Source organism: Jaculus jaculus, chromosome 4 (genome assembly GCF_020740685.1).
Source record: "Jaculus jaculus isolate mJacJac1 chromosome 4, mJacJac1.mat.Y.cur, whole genome shotgun sequence".
NCBI lineage: Eukaryota > Metazoa > Chordata > Mammalia > Rodentia > Dipodidae > Jaculus > Jaculus jaculus.
In genome coordinates, this window is record NC_059105.1 from 166,394,803 (window position 1) to 166,420,099 (window position 25,297).

A 25,297-nucleotide genomic window follows, 5' to 3' on the forward strand; every position below is an offset into this window, starting at 1 on the left:
AGGAAAGTGAAGATGTTTGTGTAAAAGGTCATTTGCCTCACACTTCAAAGATGTGTTTTTGGACTACTGCATTATCTTCTAGTATTTTTTTTTTTTTTTGTACTTGGAAATCAAAGAAGATATAGTCAGGCCTTCTTTATAGATATAAAAACTAAAACAAAAGTATAGAAAAGCTGGTTTGATGTCATCAGCAAAACTTGATCAAGAACCTCAGTTTCTTCAAATTCTAAATCAGTCCCTGTTTTAAAATAAAAACCATTCTTTCCCTCTCAGTTCCAACCACTGGTTAAATGAGCTCCCATTTAACGATGAAGACCAGCCATCTGGCTACTTATTGAAAGACTTTTAGAATCCACATCAATCTAAAGCAAACATTTCAAACTTCTTTCTCCACCACTTCGGTTTTCCATGACAGAAAAAAATGAATAATTCATGATTAATATCACCAAAGGAAAGAACCTAGTCTCTTAAGTTTAGGTCATGTAAAATCTCTTACATTAAAAATACAGAGGGAGCTTAATATATATATATGTATGTATCTTTAAGACATTGGCTCTATTGAGGATATGATACTATTCACCATCCTTATGAAAATAATTCATGAATTCCAGTTTAAAGAAATCCCCAAATAAGTGTCTGCTTAGACGGCCAGGATTTATTTCTGTGAAATCAATATCTGGTTGAAGCTTTTTTAATACAATAAAAGTTCAAAGCTGTTTGATTAGATGAGTTAGGATAAGGTTTTATTGTGTGATTTAGCCAGTGTCTTTCCATAGAACAGTTAAAGAGGCTTAAGTAGCATAGCAAAAATTTCATGTCCTTTTCAGCCTTCCCCACTTATTTACTTATGCTTTAAACCATATGATATGGAGAAATCTTCAAGAGTGCTGTTCTTCAGGCTTTAAGTAGCTTTTTTTCATCCCTTCTTCCCTTCCATGCACTCCTGGTTCTGGGAGTATTCAGGACCTAGTAGAGCTGTGATTCTGAGAGCAAATGAGTGAGTGATGGCCACTCAGTGCTTTCCGTCCATGGACTGAGTGTTCTGCTCTCTCCTTCAAATGGTTTAGCCATTTCGGCTCACTGTGCAGTGTTTGCTTTTCTCGTTTATTCTTCTTCCTCTTTCTAATAGTTCTGGGTTTTGAGTTTGTAGGCATATGTGTGTTAAAAAAAAAAGTACTTTATGAGTGTCTATTAATATCCAGACAATTTTGTCCTGCTTACTAGCTTCTTGTATTATATGATAGTATTCATTTAGCAGGACTAATGAAAGAACGGACGAGGCCTCAACAGCATGTTTCTTGAGTCTGAGCCTTATTTCCTCACATTATCTTTCACCTCAATGTAATTTATCTTTTCCATAGGTTTGGCATTTTAGTCACTGGCACTGTAAAGGTAGCATATCCTCTGGAAACATACTTGCTAAGGGAGAGGAGGACAATCTAAACAAGAACATAAAAAGATACCAAATGTGGATACGACTACTTTAGGTTGGAGATCGCTTACAATGTAGAAAGTGACTTCTATCCAACTGAGATCTAAGACTTTTGATTTGTAGTTTCCAGCTCCTCCTGGCATATTTGATAGCAATAGTACTCTTATGAAGAATAATCAGTTTCAACTGACCTGTCTAGCTTCCTAACAAAGGGACACTGGAAAAACTTCTGGGTTGGGATTTGTTTAATATTCCTCACAACTCTAGGGTGCTGGAGCTGTGAGAGTTATGATCAGGCTTATGTTAGCAACGGGGAGCCCCACCCCTCTGTAACTCGTATCATGCATAACTCCCAGCCTGGAGCACCAGATGAAAATAAGGGATGTATGCTTAAATTAAACATGGCGTTTAGATCCTTAGGCACTGTTCTTCTGTTTCTTCCAAAACAGTACTGGCCTGAGTGTCAGGGGTCAGCACGAGACCTCTGCCATCGGACTTTATCACGGGTGGGCATCTGGGTTGACATTTGTTAGCTGTTGGCAATATTTAAGCAGCTCACTTAATCCCTGAACCTCAGGTTCCTAATCTGCGAAGGGGCAAGGAAAAGTGGTACTATTTAAACCTCAGAGTGGTCATGATGATTCAGTGGGATAATGCCATTGGCATCGGGCCTAGCGCTTGATAAATGCCACCGAAGTGCCACCTGTTGTTGGACTTTTGTGTCTTCACTCTTCCGAAGAACTCTGAAAATCAACAGCCTTAGCTTGTCCTCTTAGGATGCAGTGTGAAGATGAAGAGCCACCTAGATCAGGTACCCTGAGGACAGTCACTGAACAAAGCTGGGGTAGAATGCCAGGAGCCTTCTCCTGGGGAAAGCCTATAGGGTTCCCTGGAGGAAGGGAGGCGATGTCGAGACCTCAGAAGCAAAACCTTGTCTGCCAGGGATGCTTGGAAGAACTATGAAGACTAGAACTCTGGTCTGTTTACTCCAGCCTTCTTTTCCCTGCATACCTTACAGAGCACGTGGGACAGAGAGCAGAAATGTCCAAGCCAGTGATTCCCAAAGTCAGTCAGAGATGGTCACAACTGCTAAGATAAAGGGCTGTGTGTGTGTGGGGGGGGGTAATAAAGGAATTAAAATCAAATACACCACCTGAAAAGATAAGTAAATAAACACAAAAACCAAAGGGACTAGTTAAAATAAGGAGGGCTTAGCGATCTACCAATTAGACCACTGTTTTGTCAGAGGCTGTCTGTGATAGAAAAGCCATGTAGTTTGCCTTCAGAATGTAAAAACAGAAAGGAAAAAAATTACCAAATGCCAGTGGATTGTTGTCAAGTAAAGCCAATAAAAATGATTGCTCTAGCAATACAAAAGTGGCCCATAAAAGCTCAATAATCAACGGTATTTAGGCGGCATACCACTGAGTATCTGACGGTGCCCATGTTTTATACACAGCATTTATGGACTTTCACAACTCAAAATTGCACTCTTGATGAGTTGTGTATAAATTTGGGGAGAGGCTGAAACCACATTTCCAATCTGAACTGCTTATAGGGCGCCCTGCCCTGCCGTGCAAACACCCCCAGGAAATCTCCCGTCTAACACAGCTAAAGAGAGGACATTCTCTGTCTTTGGGAGAGCCAAGGAGTGGATGGGACTCAGGAAGATCGGGCTTGGGAAGCATAAAGAATCTCTCTGGATCCAGAAATGTGGGCTGGGTGTTGCATTTTCTTACATAAAATTCCTTGGGAAACTATGCATTTCACATCTATTCTTTTTGGTAATACCTTGGCCTGCAAGATACACATCATTAAGAGATACACACACACACACACACACACACACACACACACACACACACACATATATGGCACAGATAAAACTGCATTTTGGCCACTGAACTACTGTCTCATTCATATTTTGTCCTAAAGCACACTAACATATAGATATATTCATATCTGTTTGGTAAATTTAATTGTGACCATTAGTGTGATCATTTTAAATGTTACTCTTTGAACTGAATCACACTCTAACAAATGAGAACTCTTCAATATCAAAGGAGCATATCTTATTCATCTTGGTGACCCCAAACCCACCAGAGCAAAAAAGCCACTCTCAAGAGGAGGGAATAAAAGAATTAAGAATGGAAGGGATAAAGGAAGACAGAGAAAGAAAACATAAAAGAGAAGGAAAAAGGTAACAATATGGTAAATTAATTTTTCTTTCAATCAGATAATGATAATGATCATTCATTGATCATTATGGCTGACCTCACTGTGAAAGGTGCAATGAGACAGTGAAAGTAAAATACAGGGGCTGGGGAGGTGGCTTAGCAGGTAAGGCATTTGCCTGCAAAGCCTAAGGACCCAGGTTCGATTCGCCAGGACCCACTTATGCCGATGCACAAGGTGGCACATGCATCTGGAGTTCATTTGCAGTGGCTGGAGGCCCTGGCACACCCATTCTCTCTCTCTCTCTCCCTCTCTCTCTGTCTCAAACAAAAACACATTTTAAAAAAATTTTTTAAAAAGAAAGTAAAATGTAGCCAAATTAACAATGAGAACACCTAAGGTTACTTAGAGTTACATTTTCTCCTAGACCTGCCAAGCACCTTGTGCAATCCACCCAGTCACCTAGATGGGTTACCTTGATGATATTGCATCACTGGATAAAGCTGCAACCAAACTTTTGAAGTCCTCTGTTGGGAAAGTCCATGTGGTACAGTGCGGGGAGGAGATGGAGCTGAGAGCTCCTTCCATGGGAGCAGCGAGCAAGCTGCCTGCTCAGCAGGACACTCCAAAGGCGTAATCACTAAAGGAGCCTTGAAGGTGCGAAGAAGGTGGTGTTCTCATAGGAGCTTCTACGCACCTCATCTGAGAAAGGGCTCATCAGGGCTGGGGAGATATCTCAGCAGTTAAGGCGCTTGCCTGCAAAGACGAAGAACCCAAGCTTGATTCCCCAATACCCACGTAAAGCCAGATGCACAAGGTGGCGCATGTGTATGGAGTTTTTTTGCAGTAGTTAGAGGCCCTGGTTGCACCCATTCTCACCGTCTCTCTGCCCTCCCCCTCTCTCTCGCAAATAAGTAAAATATTGTTTTAAAACAGAAAGGGATCATTAGAACCTCAATGTAATCTTTTGATCAGAGGCATATAGATGTGGAAAAGAGAGAGAGATGTAATTGGAGGGTTGTAAAAATATATTTTATGTATGTATTTATTTATTTGAGAGAGAAAAGGTGAGAGAGAGAATGGACACACCAGGGCCTCAAGCCACTGCAAACAAACTCCAGATGCATGCACCACCTTGTTCATTTGGCTTACATGGGGACTGGAGAGTTGAACTGGGATCCTTTGGCTTTGCAGGCAACCGTCTTAACTGCTAAGCCATCTCTCCAGCCCCTAATTGGAGTATGTTTTAAAAAGGGGAAATGAGTTAACATCAAAGGTCCTAATGTAAATTACAATAAATAGTAGCAGACATAAATAAATAAGTTATTTATAATTCGCAAACAATTTTCACATGTAGTAAAACAATGACTAGATTAAATTCTTGGTTTTTTCACTGACAGATTTCCTTAGGTTCTCTCCTTTGACTTGCCTGCACCCCCACTGTGTCTAGTTAGCTTGCCTTTCTATGCCCCTCCAGGCACTCATGGAATCTTAAATTGACCCATGGAAGCTATCCATTTCAAAACAGTTCAGCCCAGTTGAAAATGTTTTATTTTAATGGGACCCTGGAAGATGATGGAATAAAACTCAGTAGGAGATGGAAGAAATGTCACATAGAGCCTCTGGGGATTTGGGTCCAATATGGTGTGATAGCTCATTTCCTTGTCACCTTTAGCTTCTGTGATTCTATGAGATTCACCACAACTAAATAATTTGTGCCGGTCACTCTCAGTAGGTAAAGCTTATGATAACTCAGTGCAGGAAGAAACTACAGCCAGCACTTCAGAAGCTGGGCGTCACCCCAAAGCTGAAAAACCAACAGGAAAAAACCCCACCTGCTCCAGGTGATTTCTTTCCACCTTCAAATTGAATTTTACATACAGTTCCAATCACCTTTTGCTTTTTTTTTTTTTTTTTTTTTTTTTTTTAATGAGAGAGAGTGGAGAGGAAAAAAAAAAAAAAAGAGAGAATTGGCATGCCAGGGACTCCAGCCACTGCAAACTCCAGACGTGTGTGCCACCTTGTGTGACCCTGCATGCTTGAGAAACTTTGTGTGTCTGACTTGTGTAGGATCTGCAGAGTCAAACATGGGTCCTTAGGCTTTACAGGCAAGCTCCTTAACCACTAAGCAATCTCTGCAGCCCTCCAATCACCTCTTAATACATACTATGCAGTCTCATTAGTTGAAATATTTTTCACCTGGATTTTGCAAAATTTATGGTAGATTATGATTTCTGTTTACTTTTAGTGACCAGACACATTTTCAGTCATACAAAAGATTAGAATTACCAAAACTATAAGAGCACTATATGGGTGGGTGGAGAAACTATCAGCTATAAATTAAATCTAGCCCATTTTGTTTCACCATTTGACATGTTTTGAGCATTTATGTGATGTTTTAATCAGTCACTTAGAAGGATTATAACTTAAAAACCAACAAATGGAAATTCCTTAAAAATATCTACTAGATCTTTAGTTGATTGAGCCAATCCTTCTTTCTATTAATCCTAATCACAAGTACATACCCAAAATTGCATCATATCTTTGTGTATATACTCAGAACATTAAAAACTATAGTTTGAGCAATCTCAAATGTTATGTACTTAATTGTTAGTTTCTGGATAGAATATTGCAATACAAATCCACAAAGTGATTTCCAGAAATCACATATGAGGCTTGAACATTAAGCTTAAAGAAAAGAAATTAATACAATTTGCTATGCAGAGCAACTTCAAACCAATACTCCATTTACATACCTTATTCCTACTGGGAATAGAACAAAAATAATCTCATCCTCTTGGGATGGAGAGATGGCTTAGTGGTTAGGCGTTTGCCTGTGAAGCTTAAGAACCCCAGCTCGAGGCTTGATTCCCCAGAACCCACATATGCCAGGTGTACAAGGTGGCACACACATCTGGACTTCATTTGCAGTAGCTGGAGGCCCTGGCATGCCCATTCTCACTCTATCTATCTGCCTCTTTCTCTCTGTGTCTGTCTGTCTCTCTCAAATACATAAATAAAAATAAACAAAAAAAAAATCTCATCTTCTTAACCTCAATGCGAGACCCCTAGAGCAGGCATTTGCTTTTAACAAGGATTTAAAGTGAGTCATTGACAGGTGGAAAGAAGCATGTGATTGATTTGGAACTAGAGCATGAGAGTATACTGATAAAAGTAATAGTTGTTATAATCTAGACTCTTACTCTCAGCTCTCAGAACTTGGTGGTTAAGATAAAAAAAAAAATGACCTGTAAAAATGTAATCACTTGCAGTCCTATTGTATGGAATACATAGGCAAATGTCTAACAATTGCTTTCTCAGTCTGATGGCCAGATGTCAAAACATTTCCTTGGGGCTGGAGGGATGGTTCCATGTTTAAGGTGTTTGCTTGCAAAACCAAAGGACCAGGTTCGATTCTCCAGGACCCATGTTAGTTAGCCAGATGCACAAGGTGGTGCATGTGTCTGGAGTTCATTTGCAGTGGCTGGAGGCCCTGACACACCCATTTTGTCTTTCTCTCTCTCCCTCTTTCTCTGTCAAATAAATAATAAAAACATTTATTTTTTTTTAAAAAAAGGCATTTCCTGAATCATTCTCATAGTCTTTCCCAAAGACGCTTTGCAGTCCAGTCTCTATTGGTCTGTGGGTTAAGTCTTCAAAATTCTACAGGGGAAAACTCAACCTGTTAACTTGGCCACAGACGCAACTTTATCTCTAAGGGTCTTTGGAATTGTGAAGGCCAATTTAGACTGTCATCTTGACTCAGCTGAGAGCTGCCAAGGAGATCAGCAAAGCACTGGCTGCCTGTGTCTGTGAGGCAGGTTCCATAGAGGGCAGGACCATGAGCATACTCTATGAATCAGTGACTCGCTGACTTAACCCACTAATGAGCTCAACATAGGAATAGACTTTGGGATGTGGCTGAGCAGTGGAAGGCAGGGTCTAGTTGAAGAAGACGTGTGTGTACCTCAGAGGGAGATAACTGAGCCCTTACTTCGCTCTGCCATGCACTCCTGTGGCCACAGCGATCTCCCTTACCTCAGGCAGAAACAATGAACAAGCCTGGCATGTACTAAAATGCCTTGTCAGTGTTTTTCTCTGGTACTTGACACGGTGACACAAAATGTACTCATACCACACCCAGGATTCCAGTGGTGAGAGTCTATTCGATTTATCTTGCTCTGGGGATACTCTTTTCCAATTCAGCGCAGGCTCTTTGGGCGATGGTAGTAAAAATAAATAAATAAATAAATAAATAAATAAATAAATAAAAAACACTCCAACTTCCAAGTGAAAGCTCCAAACTGAAGAGGATCCAATGCCTCTCACAGTCTTCGTCAACTCTCAGTTATTTATGCATGTGAGAAACCGCCCTCAATACGAAAACGATAATTTATGTATTTGGAGATTTTCTTTTGTTTCTGGCAAGATGAACAGATTTATTTTCCTAATTATATGATTGACCCCCAATTAGTGTCACAATTAACATCCTCCCGAGAGCACGCGTGCATGTGCGCGCGCGCACACACACACACACACACACGCCACAAACACAACACTACTCACCAATCGCTGGTGGGTGGAATGCCCAGACACGGTATTGTGAGATAGGCAAAGGAAATCTGAGATTACACTCCCCTCCCCGCACCCCCCCCCATAACTTGGCCATTCACACACTTTGATAATGGAGCTCAATAAACAGTTGGCTATATTTATACGAGGCTCTCCCCTAAAGCCAAATAATCATATTAGCTAATTCCCATCCGTGAAATAAACATAGTCTCCCATAATTACTAGAGTCTTACCGACACAGAGAATATTCTCTTTTCAGTGGGATTATTATCTAGCTTGACTGTCGCCATCAATTCAATTAAGATAATTGTCAGTGCTCTCCAGAACTGACTGCTATGGGCAGATCTGAGTTTTCTCTTGGGCTTGCCAGAAGACATTGTCTAGACCACCTCTGCGGTGGTTTGATTCTGGTGTCCCCCAAAAACTTAGGTGTTCTGAATGCTAGGTTCCCAGCTGATAGAGATTTGGGAATTAACGCCTCCTGGAGGGATTGTATTGTTGGGGGAGGGCTTATGGGTGTTATAGCCAGTTTCCCTTTGCAAGTGTTTGGCACACCCTCCCCTTGCTGTTGTCCACCTTCTGTTGGCCGGTAGGTGATGTCCACCCTCTGCTCATGCCATCGTTTTCCCTGCCATGGTGGAGCTTCCCCCTCAAGCCTGGAAGCCAAAATAAGTCTCTTTTTCCCAGAAGCTGCTCTTGGTTGGGTGATTTCTACCAGCAATGCGAACCGGACTGCAACATCCCCCTCGGGCTCTCTTGATGGCTCCACCCACCCTCCCCCCAGGCTGGCTGGCAGTGCCCACCCTGCCCACGGCTCCCTCCCGCCCCCCCCCCCCCCATTCATGCCCTGGGTGGCGGCTCACCTGTCTTCTCTTCGGCTTGGCTGCTGTCGGCAGCAGCCGGGGTCTCCGTGGGAGGCTGGGCCGCCTGGGTGGCATCCTCTGCGGCAGGGCTGGTGGCAGCAGGCACGTCGGCTGGTTGAGGCTCCTCCTTGGCGGGCGCATCTTCGGCGGCCTTGGAGGACGGCGAGTTGTCGGTGGTGGGCGCTTTCGTGGCACTTTCTGGGTCAGCAGAGCCGCTCTTCTCCTCGGAGGGCGCGGGGGCCTCCTGGCCCTGGGCAGCGTCCGGGGTGCCCTCGCCGCCCTTCTCCTCCGGGGCGGCGTCCCCCCCGGCCATGCCGGCATCCTCGGCCTTGCCGTCGGCGGCCGCGGGGCCGTCTCCATCCTTCTTCTTCTTCTTCATCTCCAGCGCGTCGGCCGCGGGCCCTGCGTCCTTGTCGGCGGCCTCGGCCTCGGCGGCGGCGGGCGCGTCGTCCTTCTTCTCGCCTTTGAGCTTTTTCCTCGTTATGTGTCCGCGGAAGCTAGCCTGGATTTTGGTCGCAGCCTTGTGAGCCTTGTCTTCCGGCTTGACACCATCCTGTTCAATCTTTTGGTCCTCATCGTTCTTTTCAACCTTGGTGGTGGGGTAGGGAGGAGGAGAAGGGACCAAAAAAAAAAAAAAGAAAGAAAGAAAGAATAAGAAAGCTCAGGTGATGTCTTGTTCTTCAAATCACAGCTTTGAGTGGACTACTAAGTGATTTCACTAACTTGGAGGGAAGTTCAAAGCAAGCCTCTGAGATAGTATCTTCAGCTACCCTTCCTCTTTTTTGTTTTTGTTTCTCAAGGTAGGGTCTCATTCTCGCCCAGGCTGACCTATGGAGTCTCAGGGTGGCCTCGAACCCACAGCCACCCTCCTACCTCTGCCTCCCCAGTTCTGGGATTAAAGGCCCTTGTGCATCACCAAGTCCGGCTTGACCCTTCCTCTTTTTAAGATCGGGTGTTACTATGTAACCCAGGCTGGCTTTGAACTTGAGATCCTCTTACCACAGTGCAGGGATCACAGACATAGACTACCCCTCCCCCAGCTGTTAATGTCTTTCTGTGCCTCAAGAATCACCGGCATTCACAGACTGCGGTGCCACTCCCCTGGAATTTCTAGCCATTCAGACAACTGAGGCAAGAGGGTTGCTGCAAGTTCAAAGCAAGCCTGGCCTACAAAGTGAGTGCCAGGTCAACATGGGCTACAGAGAGACAGTCACAGACAAAAACAAAACAAAACCCAAAATTAATGACACAATTTTATATTCATCCAAATCACTTCCCCCTTGGTTTTCACCAAGGAATTCTGAAAAATACTGGGCATTCAAGGTTTCTGAGGACTCTAAAACTTAATAATTTAAGAAACATTATGCAAGAGTCTATTCATCTAATTTTCAGGCATGATCAGGAAATTAATATACCCAAGGAAAAGAACATGGTAAAATGTTTCAACAATACATTCCAACAGGATTTTATGCAAAACACAACTGAATTCCAAGGCATTGAGAAATGCAGAATGTGACAATTCAGAGAGCTGGCCACACGATGATGTCCAATGTGTCATACGTGTGGTCCACCGTCAATAATAAGCATGCCAGTTCCTCAAGTTTTTGGATACAGAAAGTAGTCATTATTGTCAACTTCTGAAAGGTAAGAAATACCATTTTGATTTTTCCAGAAAATGGTCAATACCAAGCCACAACTGCATATTCTCCAAGTCATTTAAACCTAAAATGAGTTTTCTGTTGCCATCAACAAAGCCACTCTAGCACTGAATAGATGAGACTAGAATACGAACATGTGTCTCTCTTGATGATAACATTTACAGCTTCCGTGTGTCACAAATTACTTATTTGTTTTTCCACTTGGAAATTAAGTCAGAAGAGGCTGGAAAGAAAAGCACAAGCAGGTCCTCAAAATTCCCTCTCACTCCACTATTCCCCCAGGATAGCTGCTGCTCAGCATGCTGGTTCCTGTCTGGAATGTCCAAGCACTTTCACAGGCACTGAAAGCTAACAGTGATGAGCAGAACCACACCTCTCCTTCAAAAGGCCGTTAAGAAAAGAGTGTTTGTCATGTACCATGCGCTACGTTGGTCCCGATGTGGCCTTGGCCTTGACCTTGCCTCTGCTCCACTTTAGGAAGTCAGCACAGCAGCCAACATGCAGTAAGCTTTCCACCTGTCAACCCAGCTCTGCCCCACTGACCCAGATCCCGCTAATCATGATGTAGCCCTGCTTGACATTCTTTGGACAAGCACACCGAGCTGTCATTGCTCAGGTCCATCCGCAGAGTTTAAAGGACCCTGTTTTAAACAAGATCCACGTGAGACTCCAGGGAGCGCTGACAAATTTCTTGGCGAAATTCAAGACAAGGTTTTCATCTCTCCTAGCTGACCGTGCATACGAAGCTGCAGACCAGGAGGGAGAAAGCACTGTGCATCGTGAAGGGGCCGCAGTGTCCTCCACCTCCAAGGGCCATGCTGCTTGTCTCATGGAGGCACTGCCACCTAAATGCCATCCTGCTGCTCTTCATGACTCCTACTGGGACACACACAGCACAATCTGGGGCATGGCAGCAGCTGTCCCTGTCAGGAGCTCTCTCCTCAGAGATGGAATCATAACCCTGTAAAATCACCAGTTGTGAGTGGAGCATGGAGCCGAGCCAAGATGTTATTCATTTTACTCATCTATCGGGAGTTTTCTGAATGAGACATTATCTTATAGGATAGGACATCTGCATGTGGGCACAGATGCCAAGTGGTCCTTTCATATAAATACTGCTCCTTGTGAAAGGTAATAAACTAATATTTCGGAGTAGGACAGTGTGCAAAACAAGACCCTCTAGGGACTAAAGAAAGCTGCCATTTTAGAGCCCTGTTTTCCTTTTAAGAACACTTAGCTAGAATTCTTAAAAAGTTGGAAACCACAAAATAAGAAAGCTGAGGCTATGTAATGAAAAACACCAACGGCGTAAAAGAAGGGTTTCTCTCAGTTATATAACCTTCCCCACAAGAGCTGCCAATTTGACTTTCCTAAAGACTAGATTTCAGTTTCTATATGCAATACTTGCATTACAATGATGTGAAATGTTCTGACTAGACTCTTGTTTCTAAAGATTTAAGACTCATCTCAACAATCCAGGCGTATGAACGATGCAAGGGAGGAAAAGATGGGCAGGAGAGAGAGGACTAAGGAAGACCAGAGTCAGAGCAGGGGAGTGAAGTCAAGGACACAGCACTAGGTCCTCACACTGGTGAATGCATTCAAGGGGCTTCACAGACATTCAGCTTGTCCCCAAGGACCTGCTTGGCCTCCTGGTAGCATTAGAGGTTTTTTAAGATTTTAGAAATACTAGAGGTTGATTAGAAAGAGAAAAACAATTTATATTCTAAATGATTTTTTTTTTAGATAAAGGGAAAATAGAAGGAAAAGAAAGGGGTTAAAGTAAAGGGAGAAAGAATAGAGAATGAAGAGAGGGGAGGAAAAGAGGGTAAAAAATTGGGCTTTAAGCAAGGCCATGCTGGATCAGGTATGACTGTTTTTTTACATAACTACAAAAGTATTTGTAAATGGTTCTACTAATATGGCTTTAACCACAGTTATTTTCTGGTAAAATTCCTTTTACATTTAAAAAAAAATTATTTATTTGCTTGAGAGGGAGAGAGAAAGAGGCAGAAAGAAGAGAGAGAGAGTGAAAGAGAGAGAGAGAGAAAGAGAGAGAGAGAGAGAGAGAGAGAATAGGTGTGTCAGGGCCTCCAGCCACTGCAAATGAACTCCAGGTACATGTGCCCCCTTGTGCATCTGGCTTACATGGGTTCTGGGGAATCAAACTGGGTCATCTGGCTTTGCAAGAAAATGCCTTAACCACTAAGCAATCCCTCCTTTTACAACTTTTAAAGCAGTTTCATTTAAGAGTATATTTTGTTGAGGAAGAAGACAAGGAGGAAAAATAAAGCATTGCCTATTGTTAGTTGCTTGGGTAGGTTTAAGGTATCAGATCACTTTGAATTTTCCCAACTAGAAATAGACAGGATTACCTAACCAAAGGCCACTTTCACACTTGCACCCAGGAAAACTCCAGAAAGACCACAGCTCTAAAATGTTAAATGAAATGCCTAAATCCACAGTGAGTCTGTGAACATTTGTATTTGAAATTAGAACCTTTGTCTAAGTGCATTCATTCTGTCCCCACATCCAGTTTTATTACCTCACTGCCCCAGGCTTGTGGTTTCTTGCAGGAGATAATTTAGAAAGCATCAGATCATTATTGTGGTTTGCAAATTCACTACTGAGTATCTGTGCTAAGCATGCACACTAGTGGTGATGGACCACTGTGTTCCATGAATACCTAACTTTCAGAACTGAAAATAACATTATCCGATTTTTTAGGACACCCCAATACATTCAACATCTATGCACTTATCATGGGTATACCTCAACCTTCCAAGAGAAGAAAAACGGCCCTGTCTCTGCTCCTATCAGCTATAAATAGCACTATTATGATTTTTCAAATTTTCTATGAAACAGAATTGATTTTTAAATGCTTTAAAAATCATTAATGTATGCCAATTCTTTCTTTCGTAAAATTTTATTTATTTATTTATTTGCAAGCACAGAGAAAAGCAAGGCAGGGAAAGGGGAGGGAATGGGCATGCTAGGGCCTCTAACCACTGCAAATGATCTCCAGATTCGTGCACCATTTTGAGAATCTGGCTTTATGTGAACACTAAGGAATCAAGGCTTTGCAGGCAAGAAAGCACCTGATCCACTCAGTCATCTCTCCAGCCCCCCCAGTTCTTCTTTCTTTAGTAAACTAAAATAAGTTCAATTTGTTTAAGCAAAAATTAGTTTGGGGGCTGGAGAGATTGCTTAGCGGTTGGGCGCTTGCCTGTGAAACCTCAGGACCCTGGTTCGAGGCCCGATTCCCCAGGACCCACGTTAGCCAGATCTACAAGGGGGCACATGCATCTGGAGTTCGCTTGCAGTGGCTAGAGGCCCTGGTGTGCCCATTCTCTCTGTCTCTCTGCCTCTTTCTCTCTGTCTGTCGCTCTCAAATAAATAAATAAATAAAAACTTAAAAAAAAATTTTTAATTAGTTTTGAAAAGAAAAATTGAAGGCCCAGAGACATTCTTAAATGCAGCATAATATTCAGACTTACCAAAATCTATCATGGCCTCGAGAATAACCAGAATAAAGTGATATAGCAAGGATGTGTAAAATCTGTCTAGTGGCCAATTTTTGTAAAAAAAGAACATGTTTTAGTTATTTGAGAGACACACAGGGAGAAGATGGGTGGTCAAGGGCCATCTTCCACTGCAAACAAACTCCAGACACAGGCGTCACCTTGTGTGCTTGGTTTTATGTGGAGACTAGAACCTAGGTGGTTAGGGATTGTGAGCAAGTGCTTCTAATCACTGAGCCATCTCCGCAGCCCCATGAATCTGTTTTTATTAATAACTGGTTGCAGTGAAAATTCACATAGAAAAATATTATTCTTATTTGTGAATATATTGTTACCCTGTCAGCATACTTTACAGAAAAGATCTAATTATTATATTATTTTCCAATAGTAGTAATATACTTTCTTCATAGTAAGATCATAAATATATAGAAATATCCCCTATATGTTAGAGAAAGAAGTATATATTTAGCATAGTGTAAAACATTTTTGGGTAAATATAAACATTATGTTTAGCAAAATAAAGCAGAGGCAGATAGACAAATACCTCATTTTCTCTCATATGCAGAACCTTATTTATATTTGCTGTGGGATTCCAAGATTCTAGAACAAGACCTGGCATGCAGCAGGTGCTCAATTACTATATGTTTGAAGAATCCAAAATTTGAGAATCTCACTTCATAAAGATGATGACAAAGAGATCAGTATGTTGGCAGCCTTTGTGCAAACCCTTCACTTCCCAGTGATGGATTCAATAGCATTTCCAGTTACAGAAATAAATAGGAGGAGTGTGGCAAAGAGAAAAGTTATGAAACTATAGGCATGTCATTTCTAATATTGCTAATAACAATAAACCAACACTGAGAACTGGCAAAGTAATAGACAACTATTATAAAAGCAGAGGACTTACGTTCATCTCATCTATGGATTGGCCAGAGTCATAATAATTGAGTTATGTTTCCAGAATCTACCCTTGCTTTATAAGTGAGACTGTTGAAGATCTTTCTAGATACATTTGCAGATGAATCTCTGTCTCCCTCAGTTAGCACTCTACCGACATATTGCTCCTCAAGGTCTGAGGCTTGGGAGGATTGCATGCTTATTCAAAGAAGGAAGATGTCCTTCTTTATTATTTATTTATTTGACAGAGAAAGAGGGAGAGAGAGAGAGAGAGAGAGAGAGAGAGAGAGAGAGAATGGGTGCCCCAGGGCCACCAGCCACTGCAAACGAACTCCAGACACGTGCGCCCCCTTGTGCACCTGGCTTACGTGGGTCCTGGGGAATGGAACCTGGGTCCTTTGGCTTTGCAGGCAAATGCCTTAACCACTAAGCCATCCCTCCAGCCCAGGAATATGTTCTTCTTTAAACTGGGGTTGGAAAGAATCTAGAGTTAAGGCAAAGACAGATAGTTATGCTTACCATCTGCCAAAGTACATGCTGGGCAGGATTGGACCAAACTCTTGTAGAAAACATTTGGATGTGGCCAACATGGGCGTAGATAGCCCAAGTCGAGAATCCTGTCACTGAAAGGGGCTCCCCTTTTGAGCAGGGGGGAGCAGCCCCCTCTGGTGAACACTGCCTCTGAAGACCTGCGAGAGTGATACTCTCAAAGGAGAGAAGGCAGGAAAGACGAGGGAGACATTAGCTTCCGCTCGCATGGTTGTCACTGTGACTATGCTGGTCACTGAGCTAGAACAAAAGGACAGGGACTCCCCAGCAGGCCACTGAAACAGCTGAGCTCCAGTCCACAGGGATTGTATGGCCTTTTTTTTTTTTTTTTTTTTGGTTTTTCGAAGTAGGGTCAAGCGCAGTGGGAGGGAGAAAGGCAGGAAGTCAATACACATGGGAAAAGATCGACACCTAGCCTGCCAGCAGACAGGACCCCCCGGGGCACCCCCACAGGTGAGCCGTTCCCAGTGGAGGGGTCCAAGAACAAACCACATCCCACGTGGCTAGAGAAAACCAGCAGTCCTAACCAGCAGCAAGGGAATGGCTCCTAATCCTGCAGAAGTTAACGCGAAGCAAGTTTCTTCCCTGCAAAATACATTTGTTTTAATTAATCATTCCGTTGTCTTATAAAGCACAGTGACTTGATTCACTTCCTTGTGAATTAAATCTTTCGTAAGTTTATATTCTTTTTAAAATGTTTTATTTATGTATTTATTTGAGAGAGAGAGAGAAAGAGAGGGTGTGCCAGGGCCTCTAACCTTTGCAAATGAACTCCAGACATATGTGCCACTCTGCACATCTGGCTTTACGTGGGTACTGGGCAAACAAATCTAGGTCCTTTGCTGGCAAGTGCTTTAACCACCAAGCCATCTCTCCAGCCCCATAAATTATATCCTGAGTCCGCAGGTTCTTGACACATTTTGCTCAAAGAAGAAATAAGTGAGAGGGTTTTCCCCACATATTCTCATGCACCCTTTCCCCAAGTATTGGCACATTCTTCCAGCTGTGTCTCCTTCTTAGTACTTGCAATCAACTACGTGTGCTATGTACTTATTATTTATTTATTTTTGCTAACTAAATCTTCCCTGGTACTTTAAACTCTCAGAGCAGAGCTTTCTCTGCTTTATAAATCATCAAGGCTTTAATGGCTAAAATAATGTCAGCACCTTCTTGATTGTTGGAAAATATGTACTGAGGGCTGTTTAGTGGCTACATGCCACTCACGGGGCATGTAAATTTGCAGCATTCAGCCAACTGACTGGGCATCCTTGCTGTACCCAGGAGAAGCTTTTGGACACACACACACACACACATTGGAGACACTCATCAAACCATTCTCTGGCAATCATTTACTTTCTCCTCTTACAGTTGTGATTTAATTTAATCCACATAAAAAATACAGCCCTCTGCCTGATTCAGTCCTGTGTGGTCCAGCTTCTAAATGACATAGCCCAGCCTCGGTCCTGCTTCTTGTCCAGTGTTTTTTTTTTTTTTTTTTTAATAGAAGGCAAAAAGTCAATATCCTCGGTGTTTCAGACATGGGTAGTGGAGCTAGACAGGCACAGGTTTGGAACTTGGTCTTCCCCGTTCTTGTCCCCTCTCAACCTTATGCAAATTGCCTCAGGTTCTTTACCTGTGAGGTGGAGGAAGAACAGGACTATACCATTGTGCTGCTGGGAAGGTAGAATGAGTTCATGACAGGTAGTACTTAACACAGCCCCGAACACACTGCATATGTTCAAAAATCAGAAACATATGACTTTTCTTAGGATAATCACTGTCATTAGCTGGGCATGACAGCAAGTGCCTGTAACTCCAGCACTTCCAAGGTGAGGCAAGAGGCTCAGGGGTTCAAGGCGCATTTCAACTACATAGTGAGTCTGTGGTTAGCCTGGGCTACATGAGACCTTGTTTCAAAGAAAGCAAAACAAGGGGCTGGAGAGATGGCTTAGCGGTTAAGGCGTATGCCTGAAAAGCCAAAGGATCCCAGTGCGATTTTCAAGTACACACTTAAGTCAGATGCACAAGGGGGCGCAGGCCTCTGGAGTTTGTTTGCAGCGGCTAGAGGCCCTGGCACACCCATCCCCTCCCCTTTCCCCTCAGTCTGCCTTTTTTTCTCTCAAATAAATAATATATTTTTTAAAACAAACAAAATAATAATAATAATAATAATAATAATAATAATAATAATAATTACAGACATTATTATCCTCTCACAGATAGTTTTGCCTCATAAAGAGACTATGTTAATATCCATCAAAGGAGATTTTGTCATAAGCATTATTCAGCTCTGTGGTTGGTGGCATTTATTTATTTATTTATTTTTAGAGAGAAAGAAGCAGATAGCATTTTTATCCAGGGATAGGAGCTAGTGCTCCTTAACTCTCCAGTACTACTGAGCTGTCTATCTACAAAGAGAAAACAGTAAAGTCTAATACCGCCACAATATGAAATTCAGTTCTTTCCTGTCCTTGGGAGGAGGGTATATGTTTATACTGTTAAGGTTAAATCAGAGTCTGACCCACCCCAGCTGATGGTCTCTCAGTCTTCTCTAACTTTATCCATCCCACAAACCTCCCACAAGCCTCTACCAGGTCCGGCAGGAAATGATAACATCTGTATCTTCAAGTTATGACCTTCAGCTGACACGCCTCCATCACGCATACACACACACATACGCACATGCACACACGCACACTCTCACACACGCACACACACATGCACATGCATGCACACACACGCACACTCACCTCATTTAGGCACTGCTTCATTTATCTGTCCAACTTGTCCAGTTGGGTCCCTTACACGATCAAACAAGTGCCTGTGTGGATTCTGAGAGCTAATATGTGCGTTTATGTCTACCAATGCTCAGATCTGATTTTTAAAAAGCTATGAATGCAAATGCTGGGTGTTTTGTGGGAGAATAGCTTGTGAATGTCTATTCTTGAGGATAAAGGGTCATTATAATTTCAGATTTTCTAATGCATCCAACACCTTCATGGCTAATTTATGATACCTGAATGTCATGTGCCTTCTGTCTAGTAAGGGTGCATATTATCTAGTAGCAGAGTGCATGTTATCACACACTCTATTTGGTGGGAGATGGAAAAAAAACTCAAAATACCATTTTAAGAAAGAAGACCCCCCCCCCCGCCCTTTGGCTTGAATCTGCATGACTCATTTTGAAGGACTTTCAACTTAATAAAATCATTCCTCAAGGAATTATAATGAAGTAGACTGAGCAAATGTGCCATACACCTTACAAAATAAGGTAATAAATTGATGGAAAGCCCCATAGCTAGTAGAATAGACTTTAAGTATATGTATGCCTATTTGTACATACATACATATATATGTCTAAGACGGGGTTGCATGCATGCCAGGCTGACCTCAAATTCACTATGCACTTGAGAATGACTTTGAACTCTTGCCTCTCCTCCTTCCAGCTTTCCTTATGGAACTTTGGGGCTGGCTTGGCAGGCTTTCTGGGACCTGTATAGGACTAGATGTAAAATGTCTGAAACAAAATAACACAAATAAACTGAAAATGGTTTCCTGGTGGACACTAGGAATGAGTGAATTGTCTGTTAAATATTTTGCTTTTGTTTTCCCCCACAGTTCCATAAAGATGATTCAAGGCTATGCATGCATAAAAGCAATAATATGTGCCCACATGAAGATACTGAAGGTAAAGGGCTGGAGAGATGGCTTAGTGGTTAAGGCACTTGCCTGTGAAGCCTAAGGACCCAGGTTTGGTTCCCCAGTACCCACGTAAGCCAGATGCATATGGCGGTATATGCATAGAGGCCTTGGCATGCCCATTCTCTCCCTCCCCCCTCTCTCTCTCTCTCTCTCTCTCTCTCTCTCTCTCTCTCTCTTATCAATAAACAAATCACAAAGATGTTGAAGATCAAGATTACAAAATATCCTTGTGTCACTGAGAATAAACACAAATAGCAAATTGAAAATTATATAGCACTACACATTAAGCATTCTTCCAAATTCTTTATCATATCCTTACCTTGATGTACATATATTTTCCAAATATATTCATGAATTCTATTTCTCATAGTATTTTACAGAGGAACGGACTGGTGCATGGGAGCCCTGAGGACCTTGCTCAAAATCAAGCAGCTGGTAAGTTGCAGAGCTAGGATTTCAAGAGAAATACCTGTGTGGGCTACGTGGAAGGCAGAGTCAGACTAACCCTAGGAAGCCGGACATCAAGGTGCCAGGTGAGGGTGTATTCACCTCATCCCAGCAGCTCTCCCTCCAGGCTCCCAAGCAAGGTGAAGAGGAGAACAGAGGTGCAACGGTTCAGAGCAGGACTCCGTCACAGCCAGTGCCTCATAATGCTGAACAGTGTCTAAAGGAGCAGGCCTCAGAGACTGCACCCCAATTTCATCTTCCTTTGTTCAAAATATCTTTCTGATAGGAGAAAATTTCAATGGAGGGGCTGCGGCAGCATGATCTCATCACCCCAGTGACGCTGTGACTCACTTCCTTCTGAGGGTTTTGAGGAGGAAGGGTCACACTTGAGACGCTGGCAACAGAGACTAGCTTTCCTACTGATTCTGAAAGCAGCCGAGAGGAATGACCAGAGAACCCCAGAAGCAAGGGGGGGGGCAGTCTGGGGTCAGGAATTACGGCTGCTTAATTAAATGAGAAAAGCAAATGGATGAACTAGAGTCACCCTTGTGAATTATTATAAGAATAAGGGTTGTAGAGAGCAAACTGATTTCTTCCCTAGTGTGAGGATTTAAATCCAGCCCACATTCTAGATTAAAAGTGCCTATTCCTTGACCAACTGTTTCTGTGTTCACAGCAAGGCAGATGTAGCGAAGTCCACCTGGAACAGGACCGACTACATCTCCCAAAGGCGCTTACCCATCCATGGCCCTCAGCTGCTTGAAGGAATGTGATCGTTGTTTTTAGCAACTGCTCACTGTGGTACACACCACCACCCCTGCCTCCGCCTCCCCAGCCCCACTGACCTTGTGTTCTACAGGGAGAGAAAAAGTGCATTGGATCTATCAAGGAGAGGAAAAATCCCCTTTTATTTGTTTTAGAAACTATGTAAGTCTGAATTAATTCCTGTGAACCTTCCAGAGATTTTTGTAATGATTGGGCAGAACCAAGAGGATGAATTGTGTGAAACAGGAAGACGTTGTCTGACTCTGGGGTTCCGAAGCTGAGAAAAGTTATTTTCCTTTCAACTTAAGGTGTAGACAATTGTGAGAGGCATCCTAACCCCCTATGCAATGTCGCATTGGTGCAAAGAGACGCATAGTGTCCGAAGCCCGTGCCTAGCATAGTGAAACTCAAACAATAGTGACAAAAAAAAAAAAAAATGAAAAACCTGGGATGTGGGCTGGAGAGATGGCTTAGTGATGAAGGAGTTTGCCTGCAATACCAAAGGATCCTGGTTCGACTGTCCAGGGCCCACATAAACCAGATGCACAAGGGGGCACATGCGTCTGGAATTTGTCTGCAGCAGCTGGAGGTCCTGGCAAGCTCATTCTCTCCCCACCCCCACACACATAAATAAATACAATATATTCCTTAAAAAATTGGGATGAGAGCTTTACAGATGTCTTGCACATGGAAACCTGGAGTCTCTGCAGAGTTCCGGAAGGTAGGCTGATGCTGCTACCACTTTCCCCACATTTCTGTTTTGTGAACAACTAATGATTCCTCCTATTGTTCTGTCACCGCAACAGGAAACCCTAGAGTAGGGATAAAAGATTCCCCAGTGTATGTGGGGGGGGCACCAATCCCTCTCCCTCTCTGCAGTGGAGACAACATGATGGCTCCCTGCTAGAGTAATTCTCTGTCTAGCTTCTCCCCTGAGCAAACCCACGTGGCCTGATGGCTGTGCAGCCTGTATGACAGTGAGAAACGGTGACATCACACCAAAGCAGCCCGGAAACCGATGGCACTGAGGACCACTGAGGCACTCATGGAGGTGGCTCGTAGCCATCCCGGGGCAAAAGATTCTTCGTTTATCAGCTGTCTGAAATTCTACTTCGGAAGAGCACTTCCGTATTTTGTACCTGAAAGCTCACAGCGTCAATTGTCCCTATGAGAGTAAGTTTAGGAAGTCCTCTTACTTGGTCTTCCATGCATGTAGACTAAGGTAAAACAGAGTAATGGCTTCCTCATGTCACACTTCTTCCTTTAGCTGTTTCAGAAAGAAAGAATGAACGGGGAGAGAGAGAGAGAGAGAGAGAGAGAGAGAGAGAGAGAGAGAGAGAGAGAGAAAGGGAAGGAAGAGAAAGAGGAAAAGAAAAGAGACAGTAACTATTCCCATTATTTATGAAGCCAAGGAGACGTGCACTGCTTACTGACTGGGCATTTGAGAAGCTACGGGGAGCATGCAGTCTTCTGAGTGTGCCCTGAACGTCAGCCGCATCAGACCTTGGACGGCTCCCATGTGTCCCACTAGCCAGGTTCTGCATCCTCCATGATGGCATGCTTGCTGAGGACTCATGCCTACCTCAAAATGCACCCCATTTCCCAGCTCCCTGGTTGGAGAGGTTTCTTGCTTTACCTCAGTTGGATAAGCAGACATTAGCAAGTTTTTGTTGTTGTTGTTTTGTTTTCCTGCAAAAGGCCAAATTCCAACCATTTTTGGTTTTCTGCGCCATGTGGTCTGTCACAACTACTCGGCTCTGTCACAGTCGTGTGCAGTATCCTGTGGACAGCAGCTAATAAATGAGCGTGCCTGGGTTCTAATGAAACTTTTCGTTCTTAATGGAGAAATTTGAATTTGATCATTTCAAGGGGCCACAGATTATTCCCCCCCCCATTTGCTTTTTCTTTCAACTAGTTAAAAATGTGAAAGGCAGAAATATCCAGAGACGTAGCCCTTCCCACAATGACAGGCTGCTGCTCTTACAACTCATAACCTGGGACTCCATGGTGAACCCCACAGCCCCACAAGGCAGGGCCCTCACAAGGAGGAGGGGAACGACGGTGGTGGGTGGTACCAACCCATGATATGTCCACGTGGTTTCTACTTAATAATAAAAACAATGTGCAAGGCTTCCTTTGCAAGCCAGAGTTTACCAACCTCTGTGATAGTGCACACTTTCACATTAAATCCCCAATGCAGTGTATGTGTTACCGTTACTGAACACCGCTGTGCTCCAACAGTCTGCTATTCTCTGAGTTCTTTGAGGGGAGGGGAGCTGTCACCCTATTAGCAATGACCACAGGGCTCAGCATTTATTGAACAGTTTGCGGCCAGGTACTGAGCACAAGGGATTTGCATGGAAATTCTCATAACAAATGTATGAAGTAGGTATTACTACAATTAAAATGCAGGAGTTAGGTAATACTACTTGTACAGGTGAGAAAAGGAACGCTTAGGGGCTTCTGTACTTGTTAAGTGGTAGACCTAGGCCTCCAGAGCCCTACCTCTTGCACTATTTCACAAAATAAAGCCTTAGTCAATGCCTGGGGACTGCGCCTTCTGCTTTGGATTGAATTCTTCTCTCTCTCTCTTTTTTTTAATGAATAGGTTATAATAAAGTCGCTGGAAAATGAGCAAGTTACAGAGCCCCGGCAGAGGCAGGCAAGCTTCAGAGAACTGAGAATGGGGGACACTGAAGTTCGCCTGCCTCAGAGGTGCCTTTGCCCTGTTATCTGTAGCGTCAGATCACACACTACGGCTCTTGGACCTGAACCCAGAAGTGGCCCGCAGAAGCGCTGAAAGAAGGGGCGATGAGAAGGTATACAAAACACTGGCTGAGCCCCAGCGGAAGGGAGGGGTCTGTGGGCGAGCAGTGAGCCAGCTGCGCTCCCAGAAAGCAAGACGTGAGCTACAGCTGGAAGATTAGGTTAAAAAAAAAAAAAAAAAAAAAAAAAAGACTTTTAAAAAATCAGAATTGAGCAAATGGCTCATGTGTGAAAGGTCTGTGGAGCCGAGCTAAATGGTGGTAAATCACTACACTAAAGGTCACACTGCAAGCTCAAGACACCTGCCTCCAAAGACAATTTCTTTTTAAATTTATTTTTATTTATTTATTTGGCAAAGAGAAAGAAGGAGGGAGAGGGAGAGAGAGAATGGGCGCACCAGGGCCTCTAGTCACTGCAAAGCAATTTCAGATGCATGTGCAGCTGGCTAACACGGGTCCTGGGGGAATCGAACCTCGGTCCTTTGGCTTTGCGGACAAGCGCCTTAACTGCTAAGCCATCCCTCCAGTCCTGCAGAGACAATTTCTAATGATTTCAAGGCTAGTTGAAGACAAGGCAGCAAAAAGCATCCAGATTAGCAAAGGGTATACTTGGCCTGGCAACAGAAACATTAAAAAAAAAAAAAAAAGGCGCGGAGATTCTTAAATCCCAGGGCTGTTGTATCAGTGAGAAGGGAAAGCAAGCAGGAAGGACGGTTGCTGCCCACAGGTGAGCTGTGGTGTGTGAGGACCGGTGGGTGCCATCGATAACCACCACAGGGCAGGGCAGGGCAGCTTGCATCTCTCAGGGCAGATTCCTCCACAGCCACTGGCACGATGGACAGTATGTGCCCGTTAACAACCTGGCCCCATCACGCTCACTAAACATACATCCATTCTGGGAGTCCAGAGTTCTTGAAGTGGAAAGATGTTTTCAGAGGTGTCTTCTTTATGTCTTATTGATCTACTAGCAGTGTCGTATTTATGTCTTATTTATTTATTTATGTCTTACTTATTGTGAAATCCAGAGATGGGAGGAGGAAGTAAGAAGTAAAAGTGCCGAGTCAGCAAACAGGAAGCCAGGGTCATAGACTTGGTTTCTCTGAACCTGTTGGCAACCCCCGGTGAAAGTCTCTTCACTAGTCAGTGCCTCAGTCTGTCCGCACTTTACAAGAGCTGATAAGATTCAAGGTTCAAACATTCAAAGCATCGAAACTCTAATTGTGTGCAAATGCATATATATATATATACACATGTATGTATGTATTCCAATTTCCCAAGCCCCTACAAAAGAAAGCTTCTGAGAAGTTATCAGTAGCCTAATCTTAGAATCTGGAGTGGACAGTCTCTTCCCTATATCTTGGGGTCTACTTTCACCTTCTAACATCAATTTTATATCCATATATATATATATGGATCACCCCTATGATTCCTTAGTGAGCAGAAAGCTACACCTCCGAGCTGGAGAGATGGTTTAGCGGTTAAGCGCTTGCCCGTGAAGTCTAAGGACCTCAGTCGGAGGCTTCATTCCCCAGGGCCCACGTAAGCCAGATACACAAGGGTGCGCACCCATCTGGCGTTCGTTTTCCTTTGCAGTGGCTGGAGGCCCATTCTCTATCTGCCTCTTTGTGTGTCTGTGGCTCTTTGTGTGTCTGTGGCTCTCCAATAAATAAACGAGGGTTGGGGGAATTCTCAAAAGCCTCTCTGATGGAAGAGTGAAGGATTCTAAAGGAATGCCTTACTTGACCATTCTTAAAATCACATTGCCATTCTGTGTAGAAAACATGAATGAAATCTCCAATTCTACTTGGGGGGGGGGGGTGGAGACTGCTAAAAAAAATAATAAATCAATCAAATGCACAAACCCTTGCTATTCTCTGGCACAGCTGGTTCCAACCTATTCCTACAAGGCTCACAGGTCAGGAAGTTCTAACTTGGATCAGCACCCTCCCTC

At 43.4% G+C, this 25,297-nt stretch overlaps 1 protein-coding gene across 1 annotated transcript in view; it reads right to left on the reverse strand.

Annotated features, from left to right (window-relative positions):
* Gap43 (growth associated protein 43) overlaps window positions 1-25,297 on the reverse strand; it is a 105,419-nt gene that overhangs the window by 41,214 nt on the left and 38,908 nt on the right. The window contains exon 2 of the mRNA XM_045147695.1: window positions 9,043-9,631. Coding sequence (XP_045003630.1) covers window positions 9,043-9,631 — 589 coding nt within the window. The remainder of the gene's footprint in view (window positions 1-9,042; window positions 9,632-25,297) is intronic.